Source organism: Corvus kubaryi, unplaced genomic scaffold (genome assembly GCF_017639235.1).
Source record: "Corvus kubaryi isolate FWS band 111438036 unplaced genomic scaffold, C.kubaryi_AGA036_p1.0 125, whole genome shotgun sequence".
Lineage (NCBI taxonomy): Eukaryota > Metazoa > Chordata > Aves > Passeriformes > Corvidae > Corvus > Corvus kubaryi.
Genome location: NW_024580660.1, coordinates 187,574 through 213,328, shown reverse-complemented (window position 1 = coordinate 213,328; position 25,755 = coordinate 187,574). Strand labels below are relative to the sequence as shown.

The window sequence follows — 25,755 nt, the reverse complement described above, 5'->3', positions numbered from 1 at the left end:
TACCCAGCTGCATGCCACTAAACTCATAATTTTAAGATGTTTGTAAAAGCACAGTGCAGCTGGGAATCTTAAAGTACTTACAATGCAGCTGAGAGACGACAAGTTATGAACAGTTATTTGTATTGCAGCCTAAACAGAGAGATGCAAGGCAAATATCCCTCAGTGACTGCATCCCAGCCTAGTGGCAAAAGGAACGATTGCAATGTTCGACATCTGGAAGATAAAAGATATTATTAATCTCTTTCAAAAAGACTCAAAAACTGCTGTACAGTGATATCCAGAAGCTTAAAAACATATAAGGCAACTGTTTCATAAATTAATTTTTGTTCATGGTTTTATTCAAATAAACCTCAAAAAGAAGAACGAAGTTTTCCTTTTTTTTTAAAACTTCATTGACTCATATTAGGCCTGAGTTTGGCCATCAGACTTTAGCAGAGTAGTAAAACAAACATTACAGTAGTCTACACAAAGAACTTCCTGCCATGCACCACCTCGCTGATTTCTAATACAAAAGTATTGCCTGGAATTGAATAGTGAATGGGACACATTTATGCCAGACAGATACATACTGAATCTCTGGCACTTCAGCAAATAATTTCACATTAGAAGTTACTAAAAAAGGGCACTGGATTGCATTGAGTATTAACCACAGTACATCTTAATACTTATTTCTAATAGCCTACTTGTGTGATATGTAATTTCTGACATAAATTACTAATAGCTTTTTCTTCCACTCTTTAAAAAATGGCCCAAAAGCCTGAGCTGGAAAGATAAACAATGATTTCTTGGAAATGGAGAAATCCACAGTAGGTAAAAATGCATGATCAGGTTTGACAGAGACTGCACCAAAATACGACATGCTCTGGTAACCGTTCTCCCACACACATCCCCAGTGATTTAGCTCAGCAAGTCCTTTCATTTTTCACTTCCAAGTGCCAAACTACTATAGAATAAATACTATACAGATTTTCAATTTGGCAATTTTTTGTGAAAGAGGGAAAGGTCTACTATGCAGCACATAAATGCCAGAACCTCAAAATAAAATCTCTGATTACCACTAACATAAAATCGGCACCTTTCAAAACCTGAGGTACCCAAAATTTAACAGACTCTCAAAAACTTTTCCCACACTTGTTCATCAATCGTAACACCCATCATAACCCAGCAATAGAATTGATAAGTAAAAAAAACCAAAACACTATAGACAGTAACATATCACAGTGCTAAAAATCCATTTCCTGTTGTTGAGCAGTTTGGGACTATGAATTTATCTGCACAGTGATAATCAAGATGTGCACAGTGGTAACCAAGATACAGAGATAAGTGTTCTGCATTTTCTTGTTATGGGTGCCTGCAATTACCAGCTATCAAAATATAAAATGACTTTCCAGATGGGCTGGCTGGTCTGGTGAATTGTCTTAGCTAAATGAAGCTTATTTTTCTGATGAAAACTGGTGTGGACTTTCTATTGAGTAGAGTCTCTGGTAGGATAAACATACAGATGCTTGTGGCCCACTTTTTTCTTTTCGTCTTCAGTCATGTTATTATGGTACAAGTAGCAGAGGTGGCTTGTCCAACGTAATTCTTCCCTCAGAATATCCAGGGCTTATCCCTCAATTTTACTTTATTTTCAACAGATACTGAGCTCTCTTCCATTTACTAAAATCACTCTTCACAGGACAGAGTTCTCACTTTTCTGATGTTCACTAAAAATCTCAATGCCTGCGAGCTGCAGGACTCCCATGTTGGCTCTACACCAGATCTGACTGGTCCTAGCACAGAGTTTCTCTCACCAAAAAGATGTTTTGTAAGTGATGATAGGAGACAGACTTTGGGGCAATGTCTCCACAAGGTAAAACTGTGGGAGGAGACACAGCTAGGACAGTCTAGGCTATATTTGATAGTGTCCTATAAAGATGAGATGTACCTCTGCAAAATGGCATTAATCAAGCAATATACTAAAGCATCTTCAGATATTACGTCACAATTTTTTACATGTCAGTATATTGGCATGTCTTGATATGTAAAAAATTATCATTTATGACTATGTTAGCTCTGTCAGGTTACCATAACACAATCCAAACATCCTATTAAAAGGCAAGTTAGCACCACTGAACCATACTGTTTGTCTAAATGTGGCAGTCTAAACAGTTTTAAATTGCCAGTCTACTTCTAACCACATATTTTGATCCTGTTAAATTTTATTAGAACAGAACAATTCAAAGAGAAATATTACTGCCAGAAGTAATATGTCTAAATGCTTGTCCATAAAGGAGGTGCTTAGAGCGTTACTCTTACAGATGTACAGCTAAACTTTTAAGATCATACCAGTGTAACTACTCCAGGTTAATATTTTGATTACAAAATACAAGTAGCTTGACATTATTTAAAACATTTTTAAAATAAGCAACATGAATTAGAAAAAAATAGGAGAAAATTTAAGGGAGAAAAAAAGTATGTGAAAAGAGATTGTAACCTTTAATTATACTGAAATAACTAAACTGAAAATTTACCTGCTGTCTTAGATTGCTGGCCTTTGTTCTCAGTAGGAGTGTTCATACTGTAAGAAATACTCTGCAAAAAAAGTTCTTCCAATCTTCCCCAGTCAATGGGGTCAGCTGAAGATCTTAATGTAAATATATTTAATTATCGACTTTTACGTTAGATTTGTTCTTATGAGCAGTATTAACTGTGCAAACAAAAGGCATGTAGAAAGGGCCATGATTTCTCCCCCACTGCAGTATATATGGTCATTGTATAATGAACTTCAGTTGTCTTCCTTAATTCAGTGAGTAGTGAACGTTACAGTATTAGTCCACCACTCACTAAAACCAATTCAGAAAAAATTAAAAACATTATTTTTTACTATTCAGTAGAAGAAAGGATACTACCTGAAGACTACAATGGGCCAGATCATTAACTAATACAGCTGTAGCCTACCTGCATTTGTTGCAGCAGGGGCTGTTTTTTCTAACAGGTGAAAACCTCTTCCTGCATCTGTAATACATGATTTGTCCATACTGCATTTGCAGAGCAGACTTAAGTTCCTGTTAAGCCTAATTAATCTGCACCAAAGCAAGCTACATCTGCAGAGCACAGCTCTTTGTGACAATGTGCATTTTATTATCAATATTGAAGGCATATAAAGTTCAATGCTTATTAGGTCCTTGTTTATAACATTTTCATGGACAATTGTCTACTCCATATTAGCCTGGAAATCCTCCAGTCATCTCACACTGGTTTGTGTCCCAGCAGGACAGACCCTTCTGAAGCCCTCCAGAATTCTGATCTCAAACCTGTTTAAAACAGCTGCAAACTGCCAGAGCCTTCTCATCAAGGCTGCCCATAAACCAAACAGAGAAAACACTGCAGGAGTACCCTAAAGGCTCATTGCATTATGGCACCCAGATACAAAGGAAATAATTTGGAAATTAAAAAATACAAACCCTTTCAATCTGCCAATACCAGGAGGAAGCCAAAAGTTGCAATCAGAATTGAGGAGAGAAACTTTTTATTGTAGACTTGAAATGAGTAACTGTGCATACTACCCACAAGTCCCACAGCTCAACGGGCATAATCCACAAATAGAGAATCCATAATGATACAGCATTTAACAAACCTATGCTGAATTACAGGGGGGGAAAGAAAACAACAAAATGTACATTTAGAGATCTCTTAGAACATGGAAAGCAAATACAGATGGCATAAAAATGCATAGGATTCCTCTTGTCTGAGTAAGAGGAATTAGCCACTCTGGTTCTCACTTTGCTCAGGAATTGGCTCAAAGAATACCATAAAGTTATGAAAAAGTGCCGAGACTATTTCTGAAGATCACCAACAGGCAGGCTGGCTTCATCAAAAACACAGTGAAGACACGCTCTTTCCAGCACAGCAAAATAGCTTCTTCAAGACATCACCCAGACTACACTGAGGGTGCTAAATCTCTGCTCAGCACAAGCTGCTGCTCTCCTCCACTTCCAATGCAAACCAGCATCCACCTTGTCAGCACCCAAACTGAGCAGCATTCCACCACGGATGTTACCTGTGACATCAACTACAAAAAGCTTAATGAGTTTCAACTTGCACACAAAGAAACTCTTTGCTCCTGACTTTTTCTTGTTTTCAAAATGCTATTTCATTATATTTGCACATCTAGTAGTTAAATATTCTTCAGTTTTGGATTTGAAAAATATTTTTCAACTATTGAATGCTAAATAAAAATTTAATATTAAAATTATATATACTTCACTATCTCAATGTAGATATGTGCAAAAAAATTCTATGAAATGTTACAGAATTAATAAGGAAAATATTATGAGTTTAATAAAAAGAGCATTTAATATTGCATAACTATATCCCTGTAGGCAAGTAGGAATATGAGGCACTGACTGCATGGTCCCCCCATTCTGCTTGAGGGATTCTCATGTTACATACAGCATTCCAAATACCTTGGCCCTTCTGCCTCTTAACCACTGCTGAATACTCCTTTGTTTTCCATAGCCAGGGAAAGGAGTTTCTTTTTAAAGTAACTAAGCTCTCTAAATTAGGGGATGGGTCTTCATGAGTACAAAGAACTGTAAGAATGTTTGCATTACTATTTTTAAAAGAAACATGCAAATTTTTCAGATACACATTTTCAAGATAAATAACATTTTCACATGCCCACATGGGGAGAGATTTGTAAAGAGCTCCTGTACTCATGTGAGCACTCCAGCAAAGCAGTAGCTTTTAAAACAGTAAGAGCAGTGCTCCACATTGCTACTACATCTCTTATGAAGAGCACCTCAATATTATCCAGCTTTTTCGTTCTTCATCTGTTAGAGATTCTGTTTGGAAACAGAATTTTTTTTCTGCCTCATCCTCTTATTACATTACAAAGAGTAGCAATCTAGCACAAAGTCTTTAGTTTTTAATTCATCATTATGATTCAAGTAGTATGATACCTTAGGAACAAGACCTTGTCACAGAAATAATTTCAGGTAAGATCCTTATAAAAGCTAAACTTAGCAAAACTGAACTACCAGTCTTCCAAAATGTACTCAGGAAATTCTGTGTGTCATGTTAAAACAAGCAGAAAAGGAAACATTTTAATTAAAGAACTTGAATGTTCAAACTCACCACGAGTCTTGCAGAAAAGGAGGAAAAACACAGCAAAATTACTGTTCTTGGTTAAGACCCCAAGGACATAAAATAAACAATATTTAACAGAGCTCAATTTTCATTTATCATTGAAATAATGAACAGTAGAATAATAATTAAATGTCATAAAGATTTCTATGGTAGCTGATAAAAGCAATATCATGAATTGCCTAGTAAATTTTGATTCATTCACTGTAGGTATGTTGATTTAGTGGCCTGAAATAACTATGGTACAAGTCCATTTTCCTGTTTGTATATCCACCATACTTGTGTGCCATGGGGTCTGACTAATGGGCCAGAAGATCTGGTTCAAAGATCTGCTGCAGCTCTGCTACCTCAATATCCTTGGACATTACCTTAAACTGTGTGGGTCTACTCCATTCTGCAGGTCAGGGCAGTCAATAGATGTGACTCAACAGTGTCAGGATTCCACTTCTTATTTAGGTCTACATATTATTGTTTCCTGATACACAATAACAAAATACAGGAAATGTAATGAAACCAGTTGCTTGCTTCATTATTGGGCAGAGGGTTGGGAGGCAGACTCCAAACTATTAATTCCTTTCCACACTGGTCTATACCAGTAACAGCAGAAGAAACAGGGTTCATACTTAATACTTCTTTTCTTTGAAGCATCAATTATTCTACAAATGGCAATTTCAGAACAGATAATATTATCTATTTCCTGTTAGTAAAGATCTACAGCACAAGAGGAACTGATAAGCTTGCTTGCTGACTTACCAAGCATTCAGGGCAGCACACAAGCAGGCAGCAGTCAAACAGAATGAAAGACCTGAGGCCATTTCATGAAGGAACACTCAAGAAATCAGTGAAAAGACCACTAAGTTTCCATGAGGATTTTCAAGTACATTAGTGAAATGGCACTATATTTCTATAGCTTTATTCTCCTTAGATCTCTATCACCAACAACTCTTTGTTCTAAGAATACTTACAATAGGTGTTATGGTTTAACCCCAGCCAAACACCACACAGCCTCTTGCTCACTCCCCCACTAATGGGATCAGAGGGACAATCAGAAGGGTAAAAACTAGAAAACACATGGGTTGAGATAAAGACAGTTTATTAGGGAAAGCAAAAGCCGTGCACACAAGCAAAGTAAAACAAGGAATTCATTCACTACTTCTCATGGGCAGGCAGGTGTTCAGCCATTTCCAGGAGAGCAGGGCCCCATCATGAGCCATAGTTACTTAGGAAAACAAATGCCATCACCCCAAATATTCCCCTCCCCCCACCCTTTCTCCTTCTTCCCCCATTTTATACTCTGAGCCTGATGTCACGTGGTCTGGAACATCCCTTTGGTCAGTTGGGGTCACCTGTCCTAGCTGTGTCTCCTCCCACAGTCCCACACACGCCCAATTCCCTCGCCAGCGTGGCCATACGAAAAGCAGAGAAGGCCTTGGCTCTGTGCAAGCCTCGCTCAGCAATAACAAAAACATCTCTATGTTGTCAATCCTGTATTCAGCGCTAATCCAAAACACATGCCCATACCAGCCACTGTAAAGAAAATAAATTCTACCTCAGCCCAAAACAGCACAATAGGATGGCAAAACCTGTGTCGGTATGGTTACATACAACATCAGCCTTGTTCCCATTTTATTTGTGTAGAACTGAAGGGGTTTTTTGTTTTTTGTAAACTGATAGTTATTGCAGGAAAATATAAACAAAATATGGTGTTGCTGACACTAACCACCTACTGATTTTACAGCATGTAAATGTTTCTGATTCTGATTACCTAAGAACTCTGCATGGGGTGTGTTTGTTTAGGTGTGAGAGAAAGCTTAACTAAAACAGTTTATCAGCAAATGCATCTAGTGGTATTTAATTCTGCTACAAGTTTAAAACAGCAGTAAAAGCAGGAAGAGCTCACTTTCAGGAGGTTATACCTCTTTCAGTTGTTATAATACACTAATGGTCAGAAAGCAAATTTTAAAATATAAAACAAATTTTAACAAGTGTCAATCCTGAAAGTCTTGAACAGATATTAGATCAATGCTTTGTGTCCCAGCCAGTTCCACTCCTCCAAAGGTGTGAAATAAAATTAAACCTAGATCTATATCCTTCTCCAGTCACCATGTACATTAAAAAGTACTTTTTCTTAATAGAAAATGAACAACTTTGTTTTCAAATTATGAAATAGAATTTTAAATAACGGAAATAACTCAACTGACCTAAACGCAATAATGTACTTTTTAGAATAAATCTAAGCTGATTGAGGAAAGCATAATAAAAGTTACTGTTCAGATGTTACCCACCTGAAATGACTACATGAATAACTCTCTAAGCCTATCTTCTGCATTTTTGCAATGGAGTAATGTGAAGAAAGAAAATCCATTCCTTTCCAATGCTTTTCATCTAATCATAATATATGTCCCTTTTCTAAACTGTTGATTAGGAACAAAGAAAATACACACAGAACGTGGTACTTGAACAAAGCATAAACCACTAATGTTGCCAGGAGAAACTGCTGCGTCTCCTACCCCAGCCATATGATCCCACACACATATCTCATCCTTTGTCCTAGCACACACTCAAGATAAGATGTGCCAGGATAGCCAGGACAGCAGGGCATCCCACCCAAGTGAAAACCCAGTCACACAAACACTTGGCCTCCCCCTAAGAGTGGGCAGGCAGGCCAGGCTACCTCCTTCAGCAGCAGCAAAGCTGGTAGGTCTGTAGAAGCTCAGCTTTACTGGGCTGGAAGCAGAGCCAACAGACAGCACTATCCTCCGTGACAGAAGAGGAGCTGGGCTGCTCCTCCCGAAGACACAGCAGGCTGCACAGAAAATACACCAAAGCCACCGCTGAGCTAACACAGCTCAGCACCAAGTGCCAATTCCCAGATGGATGAAGAAGTTGTGCATTGCTGGCCTCCTCACTCCTGCGCCATGGCTCTGTCTCTCAGCTCAGAAACAGACAATCCCAATATAACAGAAACAATCAATCTTCTTGTCCTGTTATGGTCTTGAATAGATTTATAGTTCTTTGTAACACACTTCCAAGAAGACAAATAGTGTCAGCAGTTTTGTACTAGTGGGATATTCTCAAAAGAGGAAGCACCTCCTTCCCCCCAAAACCAAAAGAAATAAAGCCCTAATGGAATAAAACTGTTCAGTAACTGTTTTGGAAGTCAGTCAGTGAAGGTATTTTGAAAAATATCCATACAGAAGTAAAAACTGATGGAACAGTAAAAAGCCATCTCAGAAAGTGTATCCAAAATTGTCATGTTTTCTATTTCAAGAAGCGCAATTCTAAGTGGGGGTAACTTATCATAGCTTGGTGGGAATTCTACAGTAGCTGAAAATTCAGTTATTGAACCATAGAAATTCATATTTGAGCAGAAGAGACAGAATCAAATTCTATATATGCCTGAGAACACCAGCATGTTGGCTAGTAACAGAGCTGGTTTTTAATGCTGCCTTTCATCAGTAAAGCTAAGGAGAAAAAAAAATAAAAAACAATGACTGCCCCCATGAAAAACTAGGAGAGAAGTATTTTATAAACCTTTGTTAGTTTAGCTGTTATGAGGCTATTGCCTAACTACCCCATACTAATTTTATTGGCTCATAGCTGATATAATTTGAAAGTATTATGTTACCCACATAAACCATGCATATGGTTCAGAATGTCAGTGTAATCTGTCTGTGGGTAGGGTAATGTATGGTTCCAGAATAGAGATGGTGTATATAAATTATGCAAGGTATTTTCTAATCCTCATAATATTTCAGTGAATGGGACAGTCATTATGTAACAAATGTCTCCTACACCTTCCTGACAGATGGGACACGAGCATTATTGCTTTTCCCTGTTCCTTCAGGGCAGGTCACTCTCTCAGTTCACTACAGTAATGTTGCCACTAATTCTAAAGGCTTCATCATTCATTCAGATTTCAGCATTTCATTGTGGTGGAAAAGCTACCATTTTCCATTTGTTTCACATTAAGTCAATTACCTTTTACCACAGGAGTGCCAAAGGAATAAGAAAGTCACCAAGATGAAGTCTACAACAGTGCATGTAATGAACAGTTTTTCTGGTAATATCAAATGGCTATTTGCTTTTTCTTAAAAATTGCTTTTGAACCACTGTGAAACATTCCAAACATCTTAGTCTCCTAATTAAACAAGGACAGATTTGCAATCAGACCAAGGAGTATAAATATCTGCATCAAGTGGACAACTGCCACAAACCACAAACCCCCTGTATCACTCCGCACAATTTGATTTCTCTGGGCTTCACTCAGCAGACTGACACCAACATTATTTACTTTCTTTAGAACTTAGTTAAAAGATAAAGTTTTTGGATAATAACCCTAATTGAGCATATGTTACATTTAAATCAAGAATTTCACAATCCAAAAGCATGTTTTGGCAGTAAAAATGCTGTTACAGTTACTTTTCTTAAAAAAAAATAGGTACGTCCAGAAGTAGGACGGATACACAAGGATACTACAGGTGCGTTACGATTGTATGTCACAGCTGCCAAGATGATGAAAAACCTTTGCATTTTAGGAAGCTTTGTCTTTTAGGCTTATTTGGATATACATTTATGAAGGCTGAAGGAAAAAACTTCATCCCACACACAGGTTATTTTTCTGTAATTAGAAGACGGGGAAAAAATTCTTTTACCTTTTATGTTTCTTTTTATCTATTATTTTTAATTGCTGTTGGAAGAAAATGAAAAGATTAAAATAAGAGCATCATCTCTGCCAACAAACATTAATTCTCATTAGCTTCTGAGAACCCAAATACTTTTCAAGAAGTCTCTTTTGTTAACATATACACTGTTTTAAATTAAAGATTTCTGATTCAGCTAATCCATTTCTTAGGCCAACTACCTGGGATGTAGGTTGGTGTTTTTCCTCACCTCAGATATCTTCTGAAAGGAGAAAGTATTTGTTGCCTTGTGGTCATCATACTCAGAGATGGAGAAATAATATGCTGTCATTTCTTCCGATTTATAGTGCAAAAGTCAAACTCTATTTCTATAAATCATTGTCTTGATTTGATATTGCTTATAATTTGTTGAATCTTCTCAAATAGCAGTAACCATGATAATGCAGTTATGGCATATGATATAGCTTTGTAGAGTAAATGTAAAAAAGGACTGAACAAAGTACATGGTAAAAGGCATTTGGAATCCATGAGCTCAAAGAATTTAGATCAGCATATCAGTTAAATTGTGGTGAAACAAAAACACATGCAAGTGTTTAGAGATTGCACTCTAGTACAATGCACACATACCCAGAGAAGAGGGCCAGTTCACTGAAGCATTACAAATCAAAATGCAATCACTTTCTTGTGCTTAAAGTGCTCTACAAGGAACTGAAAGGTTAATGAGCAAGGTGGCTTTAATTGCTTTTCTCTAAATACATGGCCCATAAAATAAACATACCTGCCTTTAAAAGCTCCGTATTCCAAAATTTCTACAGTAAACATTCTCTGTTGGAATTTTCTATTCACGGAATTGGACTATAAATAGGGATATAATATCTTTAATATGTTGCAGACACAACACTCTTTACAAATACCCTGACTTTGCTAGAGGTTATAATGACAACAGTGAAATAGCTTAGATACCACTGGGAGCAATTTGTCAGTGCTGTGCACAGGGTCCAGTATTTTCCTATTGTAATTAGTGGCAAGTGCATGCTCACCATTACCTGAAAGTTACTGTAGTAATTCCAGATTCAACCAGATGTCCAGTGACTAGTGGAGTGTGCATGTACATATGTTTGGATAACACACCATCTTAAATTGCTCCTCTTAGTCTTTTGCAATTTATTTCATGTTTCCAACAGTTTTGAACTGGCAGTGTCAGCAACACATTTTTTACATCATTGAACAAAGACAACAATTATTTAAGTCATTTTTCCCCTCTCAGATTGAAAAGGAATAAAAATTGTCATATGTAGAAAGCCATAGGCCAAAGATAAAATCTTGGAAAACTTGACATAGATGCAAGGTGTGAAGATGAGAATTTTATGTTACTAGAGTTAACACCACAGGAATCGTTCCTCAGTCACTTAAACAATTTTTTTTTTCACATAATAGATTTTTTTCATAGGACTGAATGGTTCTAAACATTTGTATGGTCTTCAAAAAATAAGTTCAGTGTTTCTTCTTGCTTTGGAGGTGATATTGTCCGTTACACTTCACACCAAAATTCATGCTCTACCCAGCTCAATTACAGCCAGTGCCACAAATCCAATTACTTTCAAAAGGAAGCAGTATTAAGTCTGATCCTCACATTCATTGGATGGATTCCAATAGTCTTGAACAATGATCACATCAAAATGCTACAACTGCATTTTGTCATTATGAGCCACATGCTCCACACTACGCTCTTGTGTTCAATGGTATGCTCGCTGCTCACAGATCAGGCTCACGAGGTGTGAAACAGCATACTCAATTTCATGACAGGGAAGTGCACACACCAGCCCTTCTTTTTTTCTTCCTCGTTTTTCTCCCTACTAGGCCATATGCTTGGTCTTACTAGCCAAAAAATTTTTGCTTGAAATAAAAAAGCACATTTTAGGAATACACAAACTCTCTGCAAAGGATTGCAAGTAAGCAATGAAAACCACAAAAATTGTTGATAAATTAACTTGATAATCTTATCATTACAGAAAACAGAATCTTTCTTTTAACTGATTCAAGCTTTCATTTTCTGTTACTGGATCTTATTTGTGCTTTTTGGGTTAAATGATGGTTTGATGCACTGTTTGCAGGTGGAGGGGGTTGTCTCCTCACTGAATTTTGACCCATTTAAAAATAGGGGAAAGTACTTGACTGCTTCAGCAGTACTAAGAAATTTACATTCTAGAAATTACATTCTAGAAATTATTTTCTGCATTATGGTCATCCAAGTGTTCCCTTGATGAATATTATCTTTGAAGCTAAAAATGATTTAGTACATATTTATGAAGAATAAAAGGGAAGGTGCTTTTGTTGCATTAGGGAAAAAGCAAACCTCAACAAAAAACCAAAACATTGGCAAACTGGAGGTGAATTCAATGCTCAAACTAACTTGAAGCAAATAAACAAGTGATGGGTCAGATTATTTCATTTGTATAATTAAAAAATGCCATCAACTTACTCAAAAGCATGTAGAAGATCTAGATATTAATTAAATTATGATATTTGCTTGCATATCACTTTCAATGCCTGAAGATCCCTGCATAGCTGAGAAAACCCTTAGTTTCCTATATATATTTTATATTTTTACCCTAAAACTAAAGCTTGAACAAGGCAAATTATAAAATACCTGAACTCAGCAAGTTTCACCTCAGCATTGAGAATAATGAGTCTGTGAGAGACAACAGTACACAATTTTTTGTCAATAGCGTAATGATTTAAAAGCCTTTTCTCCAGGGCATGGCATCTTTTCTCAGCTGAAAGGGCAAGCTTAGGCTATTGCATTGTTAAGCAGCTGACGAATGACCTTGTTGTCACACTTGTTTTAGGAATTGATCATGTCCAATTAATTCCTAGAAGAAATCAATTGTTCTTACCTAGCTCATTTACATTAATAAGAAAATATTAATGACTCCACTGCCTATAAGTATTGGAAAGAGAGGCTGCATTCACATTTCAGCCTACTGGTCTTTAAAGAGGATTCATTATCTCCTCCTACGAGAGCAAAACAAATACATATTTTTTCCCAGTTATTCAACATTAAAACCAAGTATTTATCTATGTATTTAACTGATACATGAATCATGTAGAAAATTGTCTTTGCATTGTTGGCTTATTTTTATGGGTGTAATATTTATTATGCATGACAGAAAGCACATGATAATTTTCTTCCATTGCTAACTTTATTTTGAGAGAAGAACTATGCACAAGAACTCAAGACCACAATTAGGATTTCCTGATCTGAGTCCAACATACCACAAGAGGAACAGTGATACAAATGTGCAGGTAAAAGCAGTACATATTTCATTCCTGGAAATTATTCTTAGGAAAACATTCAAATAATCTTTGTGGTGGGATTTAAAACTCATGACAGTTGCCAAAAATCTAAATAGCGCTTTATCAAATGCTGGGATTAGTGTGTTTGTGAGCTACACACTACGAATAGCCCAGGTCTGAGCATTCATCCTGAACTTTCTTCCCAGAGGAAGAAATAGAATAGGAAGGTGCAGTTCAAGACAAGATTCAGAATTTGATTGCTACATTTTTTGTTCAGCGCATACTGCTATGACTTCTGGTAAAATGTACTCGTTAAGTGTTACAGTAAATTGATCACATAATACTATGGAATCTATCATGTAATAGAAAAGGAATTTAAGAGCTGCATACCTAATATTATTAATAAAATGGGCCTGTGGATACAGACAGTTAGAGGATATGGTTTATATTATTACCTGATCCTAAATTACATTAAAGAGCTGGTAAACTTAGAATTGCAAGGACAAAATAGACTTTCAATAGGATTTTTCAATTGGAAACTTCTGACTGGCTAACACAACTATGAGTGTTTACTCCCTCATCTCTTCTGCTTCTAGAAACGAGCCCTGAGCTTGGATTCTCCCCTTGGATCAGAAGTCCAAGTGTATCTGTGCAGAGAGGCTCTGCTGCCACCCTCTGTGGTATCTGAGATGAATCAAAATAATAACTGTAAATAAAATGCCAACCACTCTAAAGATTTAGGGACAAAGATCTCTAGCTGTGAAAGAACTGACACAATGCAAAATTATTGGCATGTGATTAATTATTTAAAATAATATCAGTAACTCTAAGGTACTGGCACAAAAGGAATTAAAGTGGTGGTGGCACATGAATGACTTCAGTACTGAAGTAATAGCTAGTTTTACCAGCTTAATGTCTTAGTAGGCTACTTTTGAAAAATTATCAAAGAGGATGCACCTTAACTATGTGTTTATCTCTGGTCTAGTTCATTGCTACTGTCATTTTTTTATCCTGAGACTTTTTAAAAAGAAGTACATGGGTAGAACAAACATGTAATTTTTTTCCAGGTTGTCCAGCATCTCTTAATCTAAAATTCAGTAAGGCACATAACTGATTAATAAAGGATGTGTTTGGTACAAATAACATTTAATTCCTCATGAGACAGACACAATACTAAGAGCAAACTGCTTGTGAAAAGTAATTATATTGATTATTATCTGATAAAAATCTAGTTTTCCAGACCATACATGGGATATTCAATCTATTTTATACCAGGGCAGATATGATGCTATTCCGTTGGTCTCACCTCTGTGAGACCAGCCCCTATTTAAATAAACAGTTTCCTACCCTGCACACACGACTACATTTCTCATTCACTACCTTAATATTCTGCCTGTTAAACCACTGATCAATGTGGTTATTTGGGCACACAGAGGATGAGTGCTTTGGAAGAGCAGCTAACATCAAATCAAAACTCTTCTGATCTTTTTTTATCACAAAATTACCAGCCCAATGCTGTTCACAGCAGTAGCAAAGCCATTCAGTTTCAGTGAAGGGGAAATCTACCCTTTCTCAATGGGTCTTCAAAAGTGAGCAGCCTTCCACCTTTTCTCCTCACCCTTTCCACTTGAATTTTATTTATTTTTCTGTAATTCTGCCCATCAAATAAGTAAGTACATGGCGCCCATGCTACTGCTCTTTGCTGTATTCTGAACAGCGATGATGTAGGGCCTTTGCTGGCATTCTGCAATGGGTCATTCATCCAAACTGTTCACAAGGAATAGAATTTAGCTTTAAATCTTCCATTTTTCAGAAACAGCAGAACTAAAATTAGCCATACAGCTTTAACTGGCTAGTTAAACAGTATCTGAAAATGTTACTTTCATGTGATCAAAATATTAGTCTGCCTTCATGACCTAAAAAATATTCTCTTATACATGAGAAGAAAAAAAAATCATCCTTCACTGTCACTGAAAAGAAAAAGAACATTAGATCCTTATTCACCTGTTTGGGAGAGGGCTGAGGAAAGAAACATTGTGTGCAAAAAAAATCATGCTAATGCATTGTCACAGTCAGGCTTGTATATTCACCTGAATGGTACCAATTTGCTAATATTGTTTTCACAAATGAACAATTTATTCTACATCATTTATCTTTATTCTAGTATCTGCATAGATACCGCAAACTACTAGAATATAATTTGCTTTCTTCTAGATTTTGCCTAGTACAAGAGAACAGACACTTCACAAGAAAAGTAAGAAAAAGGCTACTTTGTATCCAGACATCTCATAGTATATCACTTGTGAAGTTACAGTTCTGTTTGACAAGGGCTAAATTGTTTTTTCTTACTTGGAGGAAAAAACCGAACATCAATAGCAGGAAAATATCTTAGCTATTAATTGGGCAAGTAATATCCTCCTGATGCATTCCACAATCCCTACCAATCTTCTAAAACACAAGCATAGCAGTTTCTTCAATCATCATTTCATAAATAGCAGAGATCTGCTTCTCCTTATTAAGAAAAAGAAAAGAGGAAGGTGACTGGGGAAGAGGCCTTAGCCCGTCATTTACAGTATCTTGCTTCTCATGATAGTTGAGATTATCAAGAGTTTGCACATATGAGCTGCAAATACATAGAGGGAGGAGGTTACAGACATCACACCTTTCCCGTTTACACTTTTATTAAAAACGGAGTTCCAAAGAAAATTCATCATTCACACAGCTATCTGGAAAACTCAACAAGCACGCTGAAATAATAGGGAATGTGGACCAGTGTATTTGTTCAATGAATGCCAGATGGATTTTGGAATTTGGTAATCAGGGATCTGGCATGTCTTTATAATGTATTTGGGACAGATTGGAACATTTTTGTGTAATTGCTATAACCAGGTGCTTTTGTCTCACTGAAATTAAACTACCTTTTACTATCCTTGTTTCTATAAGGAAGACAGAACTGGAAATCAAGTATATATGGTCTATACTGGCCTCTCTTTCCCATCCATGCCCACAATTACTTCTTTACTTTCTTAATAAAGTCACTGATGGGCCTATTACTTCCTAGCTATGCCAGTAAAAGATTCTGTAGTTACACTGTTGGGGTTTTAGTTTAGTCTTAGGTTTTCCTGTTAAAGGAATTTTCTCCCATATGCATGTTGCTAGGGGACAAATAGCTGTACTTAAGAAAGACAAAAAGGGGAGTGAGGCGGGCCTGGATACTCCTTTGTCTACACCTGGGTGTGGGGTCAGTTCGCTCTGAGCGTCCGGAGAGAGAAGCTGCAGAGAAAGGAGCTGCTGCTTGTTTCTTTTTGGCCGTTCTTTCTTCCTGCTGGAAACAACGCCGGGACCCCAAAAGCCGCTTTCCCTGCCCTGCTGGAGACCGAGCTGTGGCTGCCCTGCTCCGCTGCTGCTTCGAGCTTTCGCTACGCTGTAGCCCTGCTCGCCCTGCCTGCCTGGGCCTCCGTGGGTTTTTCCCATCTGGATACATCTCGCCTGCCACCCGGGATTGGCGTTCGTCCCTGCCGTTCTAGCCTGCCGTTCTAGCGTGCCGCTCCAGCCTGCCATTCCAGCCTGCTGTTCCTGAGAGCCCGGGATCAGCTGCCCAGGGGTTTGTGAAGCCTTTGTTCCATCCCTTCCCGGGATCCCAGGGCACCGGTGCCGCGTGTTTCCCGAGCTCGCTCCGGAGCGCCCCCTGCAGCCGCGGGGGAGCCATCGCACCTGCCCTGCTCACCGGGAGCCGCCAGCGCCCCTGCCGGCTGCGAGCGGAACTGCACCCGAGGGGAAAGGGCCGACAGCCGAGAAGGCTGGCACTGGGTTTGTGACTGCTGTTACTGCCATAGTTGTTGTTGTTTTGTTTGACTGGTTATATACATATATATAGAGAGAGAGTAAAGAACTGTTATTCCTATTTCCCACATCTTTGCCTAAAGGCCCTTGATTTCAAAATATAATAACTTGGAGGGAAAAAGGGGTTATATCTGCCACTTCAAGGGGGGCCTCTGCCTTCCTTAGCAGACACCTGTCTTTCAAAACCGAGACATACACTTAGTTAAAAAGGTGTAATAAACATTACTTGAAAAGAAGACATGTCTTCATGAACTGAATTTTACAACACAAAGCTTAAGTTTATCAAAAAGCAAGACTTCAAATACTTCAAATGCAAGAAGAAACTCCCTACAAGGATCTGATTTATTCTATAAATAGTTAAGAGACTTAATTTATAGTGAACATTCTGAGTATAATTAGAAAACATATCTACCCTGACAAGCAAAACTAAGACTTAACTCTCATTGAAATTTGTCCCAGAGACTGATGTACCTGGGAACAGTAGGTTTTAATAGTTGAGGCTTGGTTTGATACTATAGCATTTGTAAGGTTATTGCAATATTTGATAATCACCCTTAATGTATATCTGGGGAGAAGCAAATAACTTTGACTAGTATGTTTGGGTATATTATTCATCAGGAACCTCTGATAGCAGAAAGTATTCTAACAGACAAAAAAATCTTATGCCTGTTAAAGGCATTAAGAGCAAGCTCAAGTGCAGAGTTTCCATACCAAATGCCAAAACTACATAACACAGGGAACTGTGGCTAGACAACATAAATTCAAACTTCATGCTTTACACGTCTAAGCAGTTTTAAACACTGTCAGATTTCAGACAGATTTTTAGACAGATTTCTTTTTTTTTTTTTTTTGATACCACATAAATACTGACTCAGTCAGGAGGTCCACTGACATTGATGTCTTTTAAGACTGACCTCAAGTTCCAGAAGGGGCAACAACTCCATTTAAGACAGAAAAAAACTGCCACAGTTGTACTTTTAGAATATGTTCATCCACAGATCTCCAAAATTTCATTGTCTCACTGAAGTGACATAGTAAGGAATACAAAGAAAATAGTTGTATTTTTGATAGGTTAGTAGCCTGTCCTTCTAACTACATAATGGTGCTACCCCTAACTATCTCTTCTGTTTTAGAATAGGGGAAGGAAAAGAACTTGTGTATGTCTCTAATTACTTCCATACAAGTTCAAATAACCATCATTTCTTTTCCCAGATGATATTCAATCCTTGTACTAATTGCTTCCATTTCTAAAGCACAAGATTCTTCTCACTCTAGTTGTGCCATACAGAATTATCAGCCATAGTTATATACACTATTTCTTGTCATAATACAGACTACTACTCTAATTAGTTCCAATACAGTTTATACATTTAATAGCTTGTTTGCTTTAAGTGAACAATCTTCTAACCCCTTCTAAAGGATTTTTGCAACAAAAGAGATGTTTCAATTGATCTTGAAACTGTAAGAATATGGTCTGCAGGAACTCTGATAGGTCCTCCACACAAAAGATTAATGAATAACTCTTTTTGCAGTAGTTCTATATGTTTCCTTCATCTTCCTTGACTATTCTCTTTTTATAGTGCTCACTTTTGGCAATACTATTTTACAGAGCTAAATATACACATTACTTCTGCATTGCAATACGAATTTTAATGACACTGGAAAGGTAGAAACTACCCTGTTCAAGTTTTCCTCACACAAACACATAAAACATAAAATAACAAAGAGGGGAAATAATATATATACTACATACCACATATTTTATACATACAATTATATAAAATTTTGTGTACGTATATAGACAAAGTTTTATAAATATTTAATACATATTATATATACAGACAATAAAAAAGTTTGCTGTTCACTCACTTCTCTGCTTCACAAAGCAATGAATCATGAAATAAATTATGGAAATGGGAAGAAAACCACACAGAACATCCTACAATTTACTGCCATTTTCTTAGGAAATACCTGTGTATTATCAAATAACATAGCAACTAATAAAGACTTCTATTTTAGAACTTTTCAAATGTTCCAGTTGGCTTCCTCTCACTTTCTTCACTGAGCCTGGGGCTAAGTCATGTGCAAGAGCTATAGAAGCATGGAAGTGGCCACCAGAGCAGACAGCCCAATAAGGACAATCACTACTAAATGAACCCTGAATCTGGGGTTTCCACATTTGAAACTCCACCCTCCCTTTGAACCTTTTTTGCTCAGCTTCCAAGACTTAGAAAAATTACTACCACAACCATATCTGAACTGCCATACTTTCTAAACAGAAACTACTCCATATTTGAAGCATAAAGGATTTTCTTCATTTTATTAGATAACTAATCAGCAAGTACTGAAAAGGAAGAAATTTTCTGTGTTGACCAGAAATAACAGCACAATTACAAGAAATCACCAGGCCTTCCTGAAAGACTTCAGAACCAGCTGCAGTCAGAACCATTGTGATCAGCAGTTACAGTAACATTTTGTTTTCAACAAAGTGAGGTGTAGTTGTCTTGCCTTTTACATCAGATAAAGTTAACCAGATTTGCTTCATTTTGTAAGTTTTCATGTTGCTTTTGTGTGCATGCATTAGCAGCCTACTTCCATCAGTAAGTCACTCCACACACTTAGGCCACAGACTTTAAAGTCTCCATCTTGTGTCTTCAGGAGTTTCAGAGCAGCTTGGGTCTGTTCCTTAAGCAGTGTAGATCCCTGACAGAGGCAGCGGAAGCGCTCCCTTAATTCTTCCCAGGACAATTCAGCTTTGTCAAAGCAACTTTTAATCCACCTTCCCTGCAAGGGATCATAGAGCAAGTGGCTTCCCCAGGCGGTTAAGAGGTCCAAATAAGATCTGCTTAACTGAGAATAGTGACCAGCTAGAAAGGCAAGAAGGGAACATGGGAGGCAAAGGCAGAAGGCAGAAAATCTCTCCTGGTTGCCCAGCAGCCAGGAAAGCAGGAGCCCGGCGGTGCATCCGTCTTCTGCAGCATTCGCCTGGTACCCGTCTAGGCTGGTCCCATCTCGATCCCTGTCTCCGGCCTGCTCAGCGCCGCTCCCCTGCTTCAGCAGAGCCAGCGCCGCCGCCACGACCTCAAAGGCGCGGGGCTGGGGGAGCTGCTCCAGAACACCGCACAACCAACGCAGCTGCCCCGCGGCCTCCCCGACCTCCTGCCCCTCCTCCCGCAGCCGGTTCAGCAGCAGCTGCGCTTCCGCCTGCAGCTGCGGCTCTTGCCCGGGGGGACACCGCGGCGGGCGGCGGGGCAGCGCCAGCAGACAGGCCGCGGCCTTGCGGCGGGCGAGCAGCGCCAGGCCGCGGGGCTCGGGGCCGGTCCCCGCGCCGGGAGGCTGCAGAAGGCTGCGGAGCAGGCTGCGGCAGGCAGCAGGCGGCAAAGCGCGGTTCTCCAGCAGCGCCAGCCCCACCAGCTGTGGGCAGCGGCCCAGTGTAGGGAAGCCGAGCAGAGGGTACGGCTGAGCCCGGCGCAGCCGCCGCCCGAGGGCCTCCCGGAGCTCGGGCCGGGCACGGAACCGATCATAGAGGTGCTGGAAATACCGGGCCCACTCTAGAGCCCTGTCCAGGGTGAGGGAGTCCCAGTCCCGCACCAACGCGGAGCGGGACACAACCAGGAGTGCCGACAGCTGCTCCACCTGCCCCAGCACGACCTCCATGCCCCAGTCTTGGCGCTACAGGTTTGAGCGGCGTCCCGCCGGGAGCCGGGGCCAACCCGAGCCGCGGAGGGATGGCGTTTGTAACTCTATTGGCTGAGGGGGACGTCAATCCGGTGCGGATCGAGCTTTTGTTAAAGGAGTCGTCGCTCACCTTCCGGCCGATCACTCAGCCGAGAGCGGGAAATTGAGCCGAATTAAAATTATAAAAACCGAGCACGATTATTATATATTTTTTTAAAGTAAATCGTTCCCCTCTAGGCCCTTTACCATCTTCGTTGCCCTCCTTTGGACGCTCTACAGTAGCTTTCTTTCTTTTTTGTTTTGTGTGGCCCAAAGCTACACACAGGACTCAAGGTGAGGCCACACCAGAGCAGAGCAGGATAATCACCTCCCGCGACCGGCCGGTCTGTCTATGCCAAGAGGCATAGAGCAATATGTAGCATAATATTCCTAACTATCCCTTAAAAAATAAACCTCTTCAGGAGCAAAGCCCCCCTGCCCCACCTTTGGGGGTACTTCCCAAATTCAGTGATAGCTCAGTCCCTGGAGGGCAGCCATGTCCGAGCTCAGTAGGGAGCAGGGCTGGCTGCCCATCACTACCCACGGCTCAGTGTTCTGCCAGGGGCTGGGCTCACCCTTCTGCCCTTCCAGTTAATGGCTTCATAGCTCATTAGAGATTCCCCAGGGCAACAGGCCTTCTCCGAATACCTGTGCCAAGCCTCTGGCTGCCTGCAGGGGTAATGGCAGACACCTGCCCTGGCTGCCCGGGCACTAACGCTGCTGGTATTTCCCACACAGATGCCACCAGACAACATGGTAGAAACACTATAACCACTCCTCTCTGCAGTGACAAGAGGTGACTCCTCTACTTCCACCTCTGCTAGCTGAAGGACAAATTTATGCAGCAAGCAAGGGGTATTAGGAATGGCTTCACACAGCCTGTGTATTGGAGTGACTGTTCTCAGGTGCTTGCCTAATGTCCACTGCCTCAAGGGCTTCCACTCTGCTGGGTTACAGGTTCTTTCCCTCTATCCTCATCTCTTTGACAGAGCTACACTACATATTCCCTCAGAGTGTGGAATTGAACAGGCTGGTCTGGCTTCTGGCAGCTTCCACAGGAGCACCTTTGTGCCCCTGCTCCTCAGGGTTGCACCAGTGGCATCCAGGTGCTGGAGCTGTGAGGTTTGGGAGCTGCTGGATATTCCTCTGGAAGTTTGCCAGCCCTGTGGCACAATCCTAGCCAATGGAGCAGGTCTGGAGATAGCAGAGTGGCCTGGTGAGTGCATGGTGAGTCCCTGGTGCCTTTGGCTGAGTTGGGTTGCAGCAATGCCCAGGGGAAGAGGGTGGACACCCTTCTCACCCAGCCTAGCAGGACATGGCCCTGTGTCCTGTCCTGGGATAACAGTGCCAACCTGCCCAAGCAACTCCTTTAGCTTTCTGAAAGGCACTTACAACACCTGGCATAGTAAATAAGGTTTGACTGGAATTTACTGCAGGAACCAGTAGTAGAAACCAAACTATAATCCTGTGAGCTACACTACTGTAGGGCAAACTATAATGCCCTTTCTCTTGAAAGAGCATTATGCATCCTCATGCAGAATGTATGTTCTCTTCTATACATCCTAGTGCTGCAAATAGTTTCCCCTGAGTTTGTTATTAAACAAATATCATTTTTGGGTGATGGAGTGTGCAAGGACTCTTGGTAGCTTAGATAGTAAGAGACACAACACTTGTAGCTCTGACTTCAAACTAACATGGGTGAAAGACAAGAAAGAGGTCAACAACTTGCTTCTACTGCTTTCTTTTCCACTAAGGAAAACTGAAATGTGTGGACAGAGCCACTGAACCCATTAGAATTCTGTGTCTAACTAGGAATGTGCGGAGACCTTGTCTCATGTCCACAGATCCTTGGCCTAAAAGTAACATCAAAGCTGTTGGTGACCAGCTTCTCTAATTCACATCACACTTCGAAAATAAAGCAAAAGACAGATTAAGAAATTTGCAAGGGTTTAGATACTAGGCTCCCCTCTCTAAACCCTCTTGTAGACTGCCCTAGATGGTTGTTTAGTAAAAGTCTTTCTCAAGTACACTCACTAAAACAGATCTCTCACCTGACCTATTATCCTATTTTCTTATTTCCTATTTTTCTTATTTATTATTGAAAAAAACATGAAGCTGTAGGCTTGATGCTCTAGGTCACCTGTAGGTTAAGGGCCTAATATAGGCATTGGAGTGAAATTCTATGGCCCTTGTTTGTGATTGAAGGAGCTCACAACAACCTCTCAATGTCTATGAATATAATGTATTTCAAGGTACCATTCTAAAATACTTGGTTTTCCCCTGAAAAATCTCTTTTAAGCTTTCTGTTAGATATTAAACATTAAATTGGCTACAGATGTCTAGAGATTTCTTGCATTGTTAACAATAGAATTGCTATTGTAATTAACAAATTAATACTTACCTATCATCTGCCTTACCTGTATATTCCAATGCATATTATAAAATAATATACAATGAAGAGAAGATGGAACGTGCAAACTTTGAAGTTACATACAGTTGAGTGCAGCACTTTGGGATGTTACTCTGTGTTTTACTTAAATGAAAAAGTGACAGAAACCTGGAGTGGTTGGAATATAATTAAAATTTTATATCTAGTATGTAATATGTAATATATATATATATAGATATGTATATATAGGCCTCTCTGGTTTAATACAGCACATCTTGAATTAAGGGTTGTGGCACAGAGGAAGAAGACTGTTTCAGTGAATTCCATGTTTTATTTTGGTAGGGTTGTTTTTGGAGGTGCATATGCTCCATGACGTAAAGAGGAAAAGATATTTCCCTTTACATCAGACAACTTTTCACAAGAATTCTTTCACATTACTGTTCTTTTTCTTTATTGGATAAAGCATATGAGTTTATATCCTCATAGTGTATGTCTCTGTATCTTTCAGTTGAAAGAAATCAAATAATCACATTTGCAGCACCGGGAAACTAACAAAAACAGGTTGTGAAATTCTAAGTAGTCTGGAAAAAACACTGTTATCTGGAATACTCTTGCATGGGAAAGGAGATGGCCTGTGTGTCCTAATTGGTCTCGGTAGAGCTAACTGAAAAATTAAATATCCATTTCATGAAAAACTCTGAATATTTCAGCTTTTTTTTTTTACTTAGGGTGAAAATTCTAAATATCAACATTTTTCCTCAAAAGGGCACAGGTTGATATCTCTGTAATAAAATGGTTCATGCAAAAAGACATTTGTGTATTTCTAGGTATTGCAGCTGCATTTAGTCTCCTGTCATGATCGGGATGCATATAATAAAAAATAGAGCCTAACATGAAGGAGCAGCAGAGTTTTGCATTAGAATGCATTAGAAAATTATTTCAAGGAATGAAAAAGAAACAAGGTATCAGTGAGACTGTTATGATTCTGTTACACTACAATAGTCCGTAAAAACCGTAATTCTTTCTCTACACTCACCATTAAAGGAACTCCTTTTCTTCTCTTAAGTTTGTGTTATTATTTGAGAACCTGAGCATTCTCAGAACGCATTCTAGGATCTTCCACTGCAAGAATGGGATCTATTTATCAGTTGAATCATTTGCTGGGGCAATGTACCATGTAGCAATCAAATCAAATCAAATCAAATTAAATTGAAAAATTGGCTTTTTCTTACAGGTGAATTATTTGCATATGAATTTTAAGACCTAGTACTCTTTTCTATGACCAGTCTTGGATCTAGATAAGTAATAGCTTGTGTAGCCATAGGGTTCTTCCATAGTAATTACCATTATTACTAAGCCTCAAAAATTGTATTTACTGTCTATCAACTCATACTACGACTGTTGCTACCTAATGGTATTGCTGAGTTGTATACGTATTGTTTAAAAGTATCTGTACAGTGCTGAGTTGGTTTTCTACCTGAGGAACACCTTAGGATAGTTGGGAGATACTTAGGAAGAGAGTACTGAGAGACTGAGGAGGTGAGGTAGAGAGTTAATATTGGGGAAGGGGATAGGAAAGGGAAAGTTCATGTTAGGATGTCAGGAGATACAGTAAGAACACAGAGATGGGGTGGTGTGCTGGTTTGGCCAAATTTAGAAATATACCCTCTGAGAGAAGGCAGGTCACAACCATCCCTCCCCCACCAGCTTTGGGAAAAAAAAAATTTTCTCGAAGGAAAGTGAAAGAGATAAAAACTATTTCTTTAACAAACACATGGGAAAAGAATAATAATGCTAAATAATAAAATCTCTTGCTGTGGAGAAAAAACCTGGGAAAGTGTCAGAGTCCTCCCTTTGGTCTGCTCGGAGCTGGGGCTTGGTCCAGGGCCAGGCCCCCTGTGCCCAGTGGAAAGTCCTCCCGATGTGTTCCGATATTGAAGGAGTCCAGCAGAAAAGGGAGAAAATCCGAAATTCCAGGGAAGAAAAAAAAAATTCAACTCTCAGTCTCTCTCCAGAGAAAAAGAAGCTGAACAACTGGCCAAAAGCTGACTGGAAAGCAGCAAGCTGGATGCTTCCTCGCTCCCCTGACGCAGCTGAAAAAAAAAAGTCTCTATCTCTGTGTGACCTTGAACAAGCTGCAAGCTGCTTTGAAGAAGTTTTGCTTAGGGTTTCCTCCCCCCTCTCAGGCTCAGTTTAAAGGCATAGAAAGGCACAAAATTAATTCCTGGGCATAGGGCCACTATATGGGATACACAAAGTAACCCCAAGACAGGCAGATAGAATGGTGCGTGGATTTTCAAATAGCACTGTGTGCTGAGTGTGCTTTCCTGCTTGATTACTTTTTTAAAAAGAAACCAAATTGGTTGTTTAATATCAACCTTCTTCCTCTATTAATGATACTTGTAGTAGTCTCTGATACTGTTTTAGGGTGTGTTTGGATGTGTATTTCATGTTACGTAAACTACGCAGTCTCTCTATTTTTACCTAACAAGAAGTGAAACTCACAATGGTACACTGTGGATACAAAAATGCTGCTAGCAAGAATTTTTCTTGCTACTTTCTAAGTCTGTGGGATACTTTCCTCTCTCACGGAAGATATTTGCAGAGTGTATAAACCATGAACACCTGCGACCTTGCCGAGCTTTGTTTATAGTACAGTAGGAAAATATTTTGACAATGGGTGGTTTAGGATTTTAGCCATTCACCCCCAAGGGGTGGCTTATCCTTTGTCCAATTAGA

General features: G+C 39.3%; 1 protein-coding gene across 1 annotated transcript; it reads right to left on the bottom strand.

The window, feature by feature from the left end:
• Nucleotides 1-17,108: 17,108 nt before the first annotated feature.
• On the bottom strand, nucleotides 17,109-20,637 carry FANCF (FA complementation group F). The gene has a single exon (XM_042021194.1). It carries the CDS (start codon nucleotides 20,565-20,567, stop codon nucleotides 19,491-19,493), a length of 1,077 nt encoding a protein of 358 aa, XP_041877128.1. The 5' UTR covers nucleotides 20,568-20,637; the 3' UTR covers nucleotides 17,109-19,490.
• Nucleotides 20,638-25,755: the final 5,118 nt, after the last annotated feature.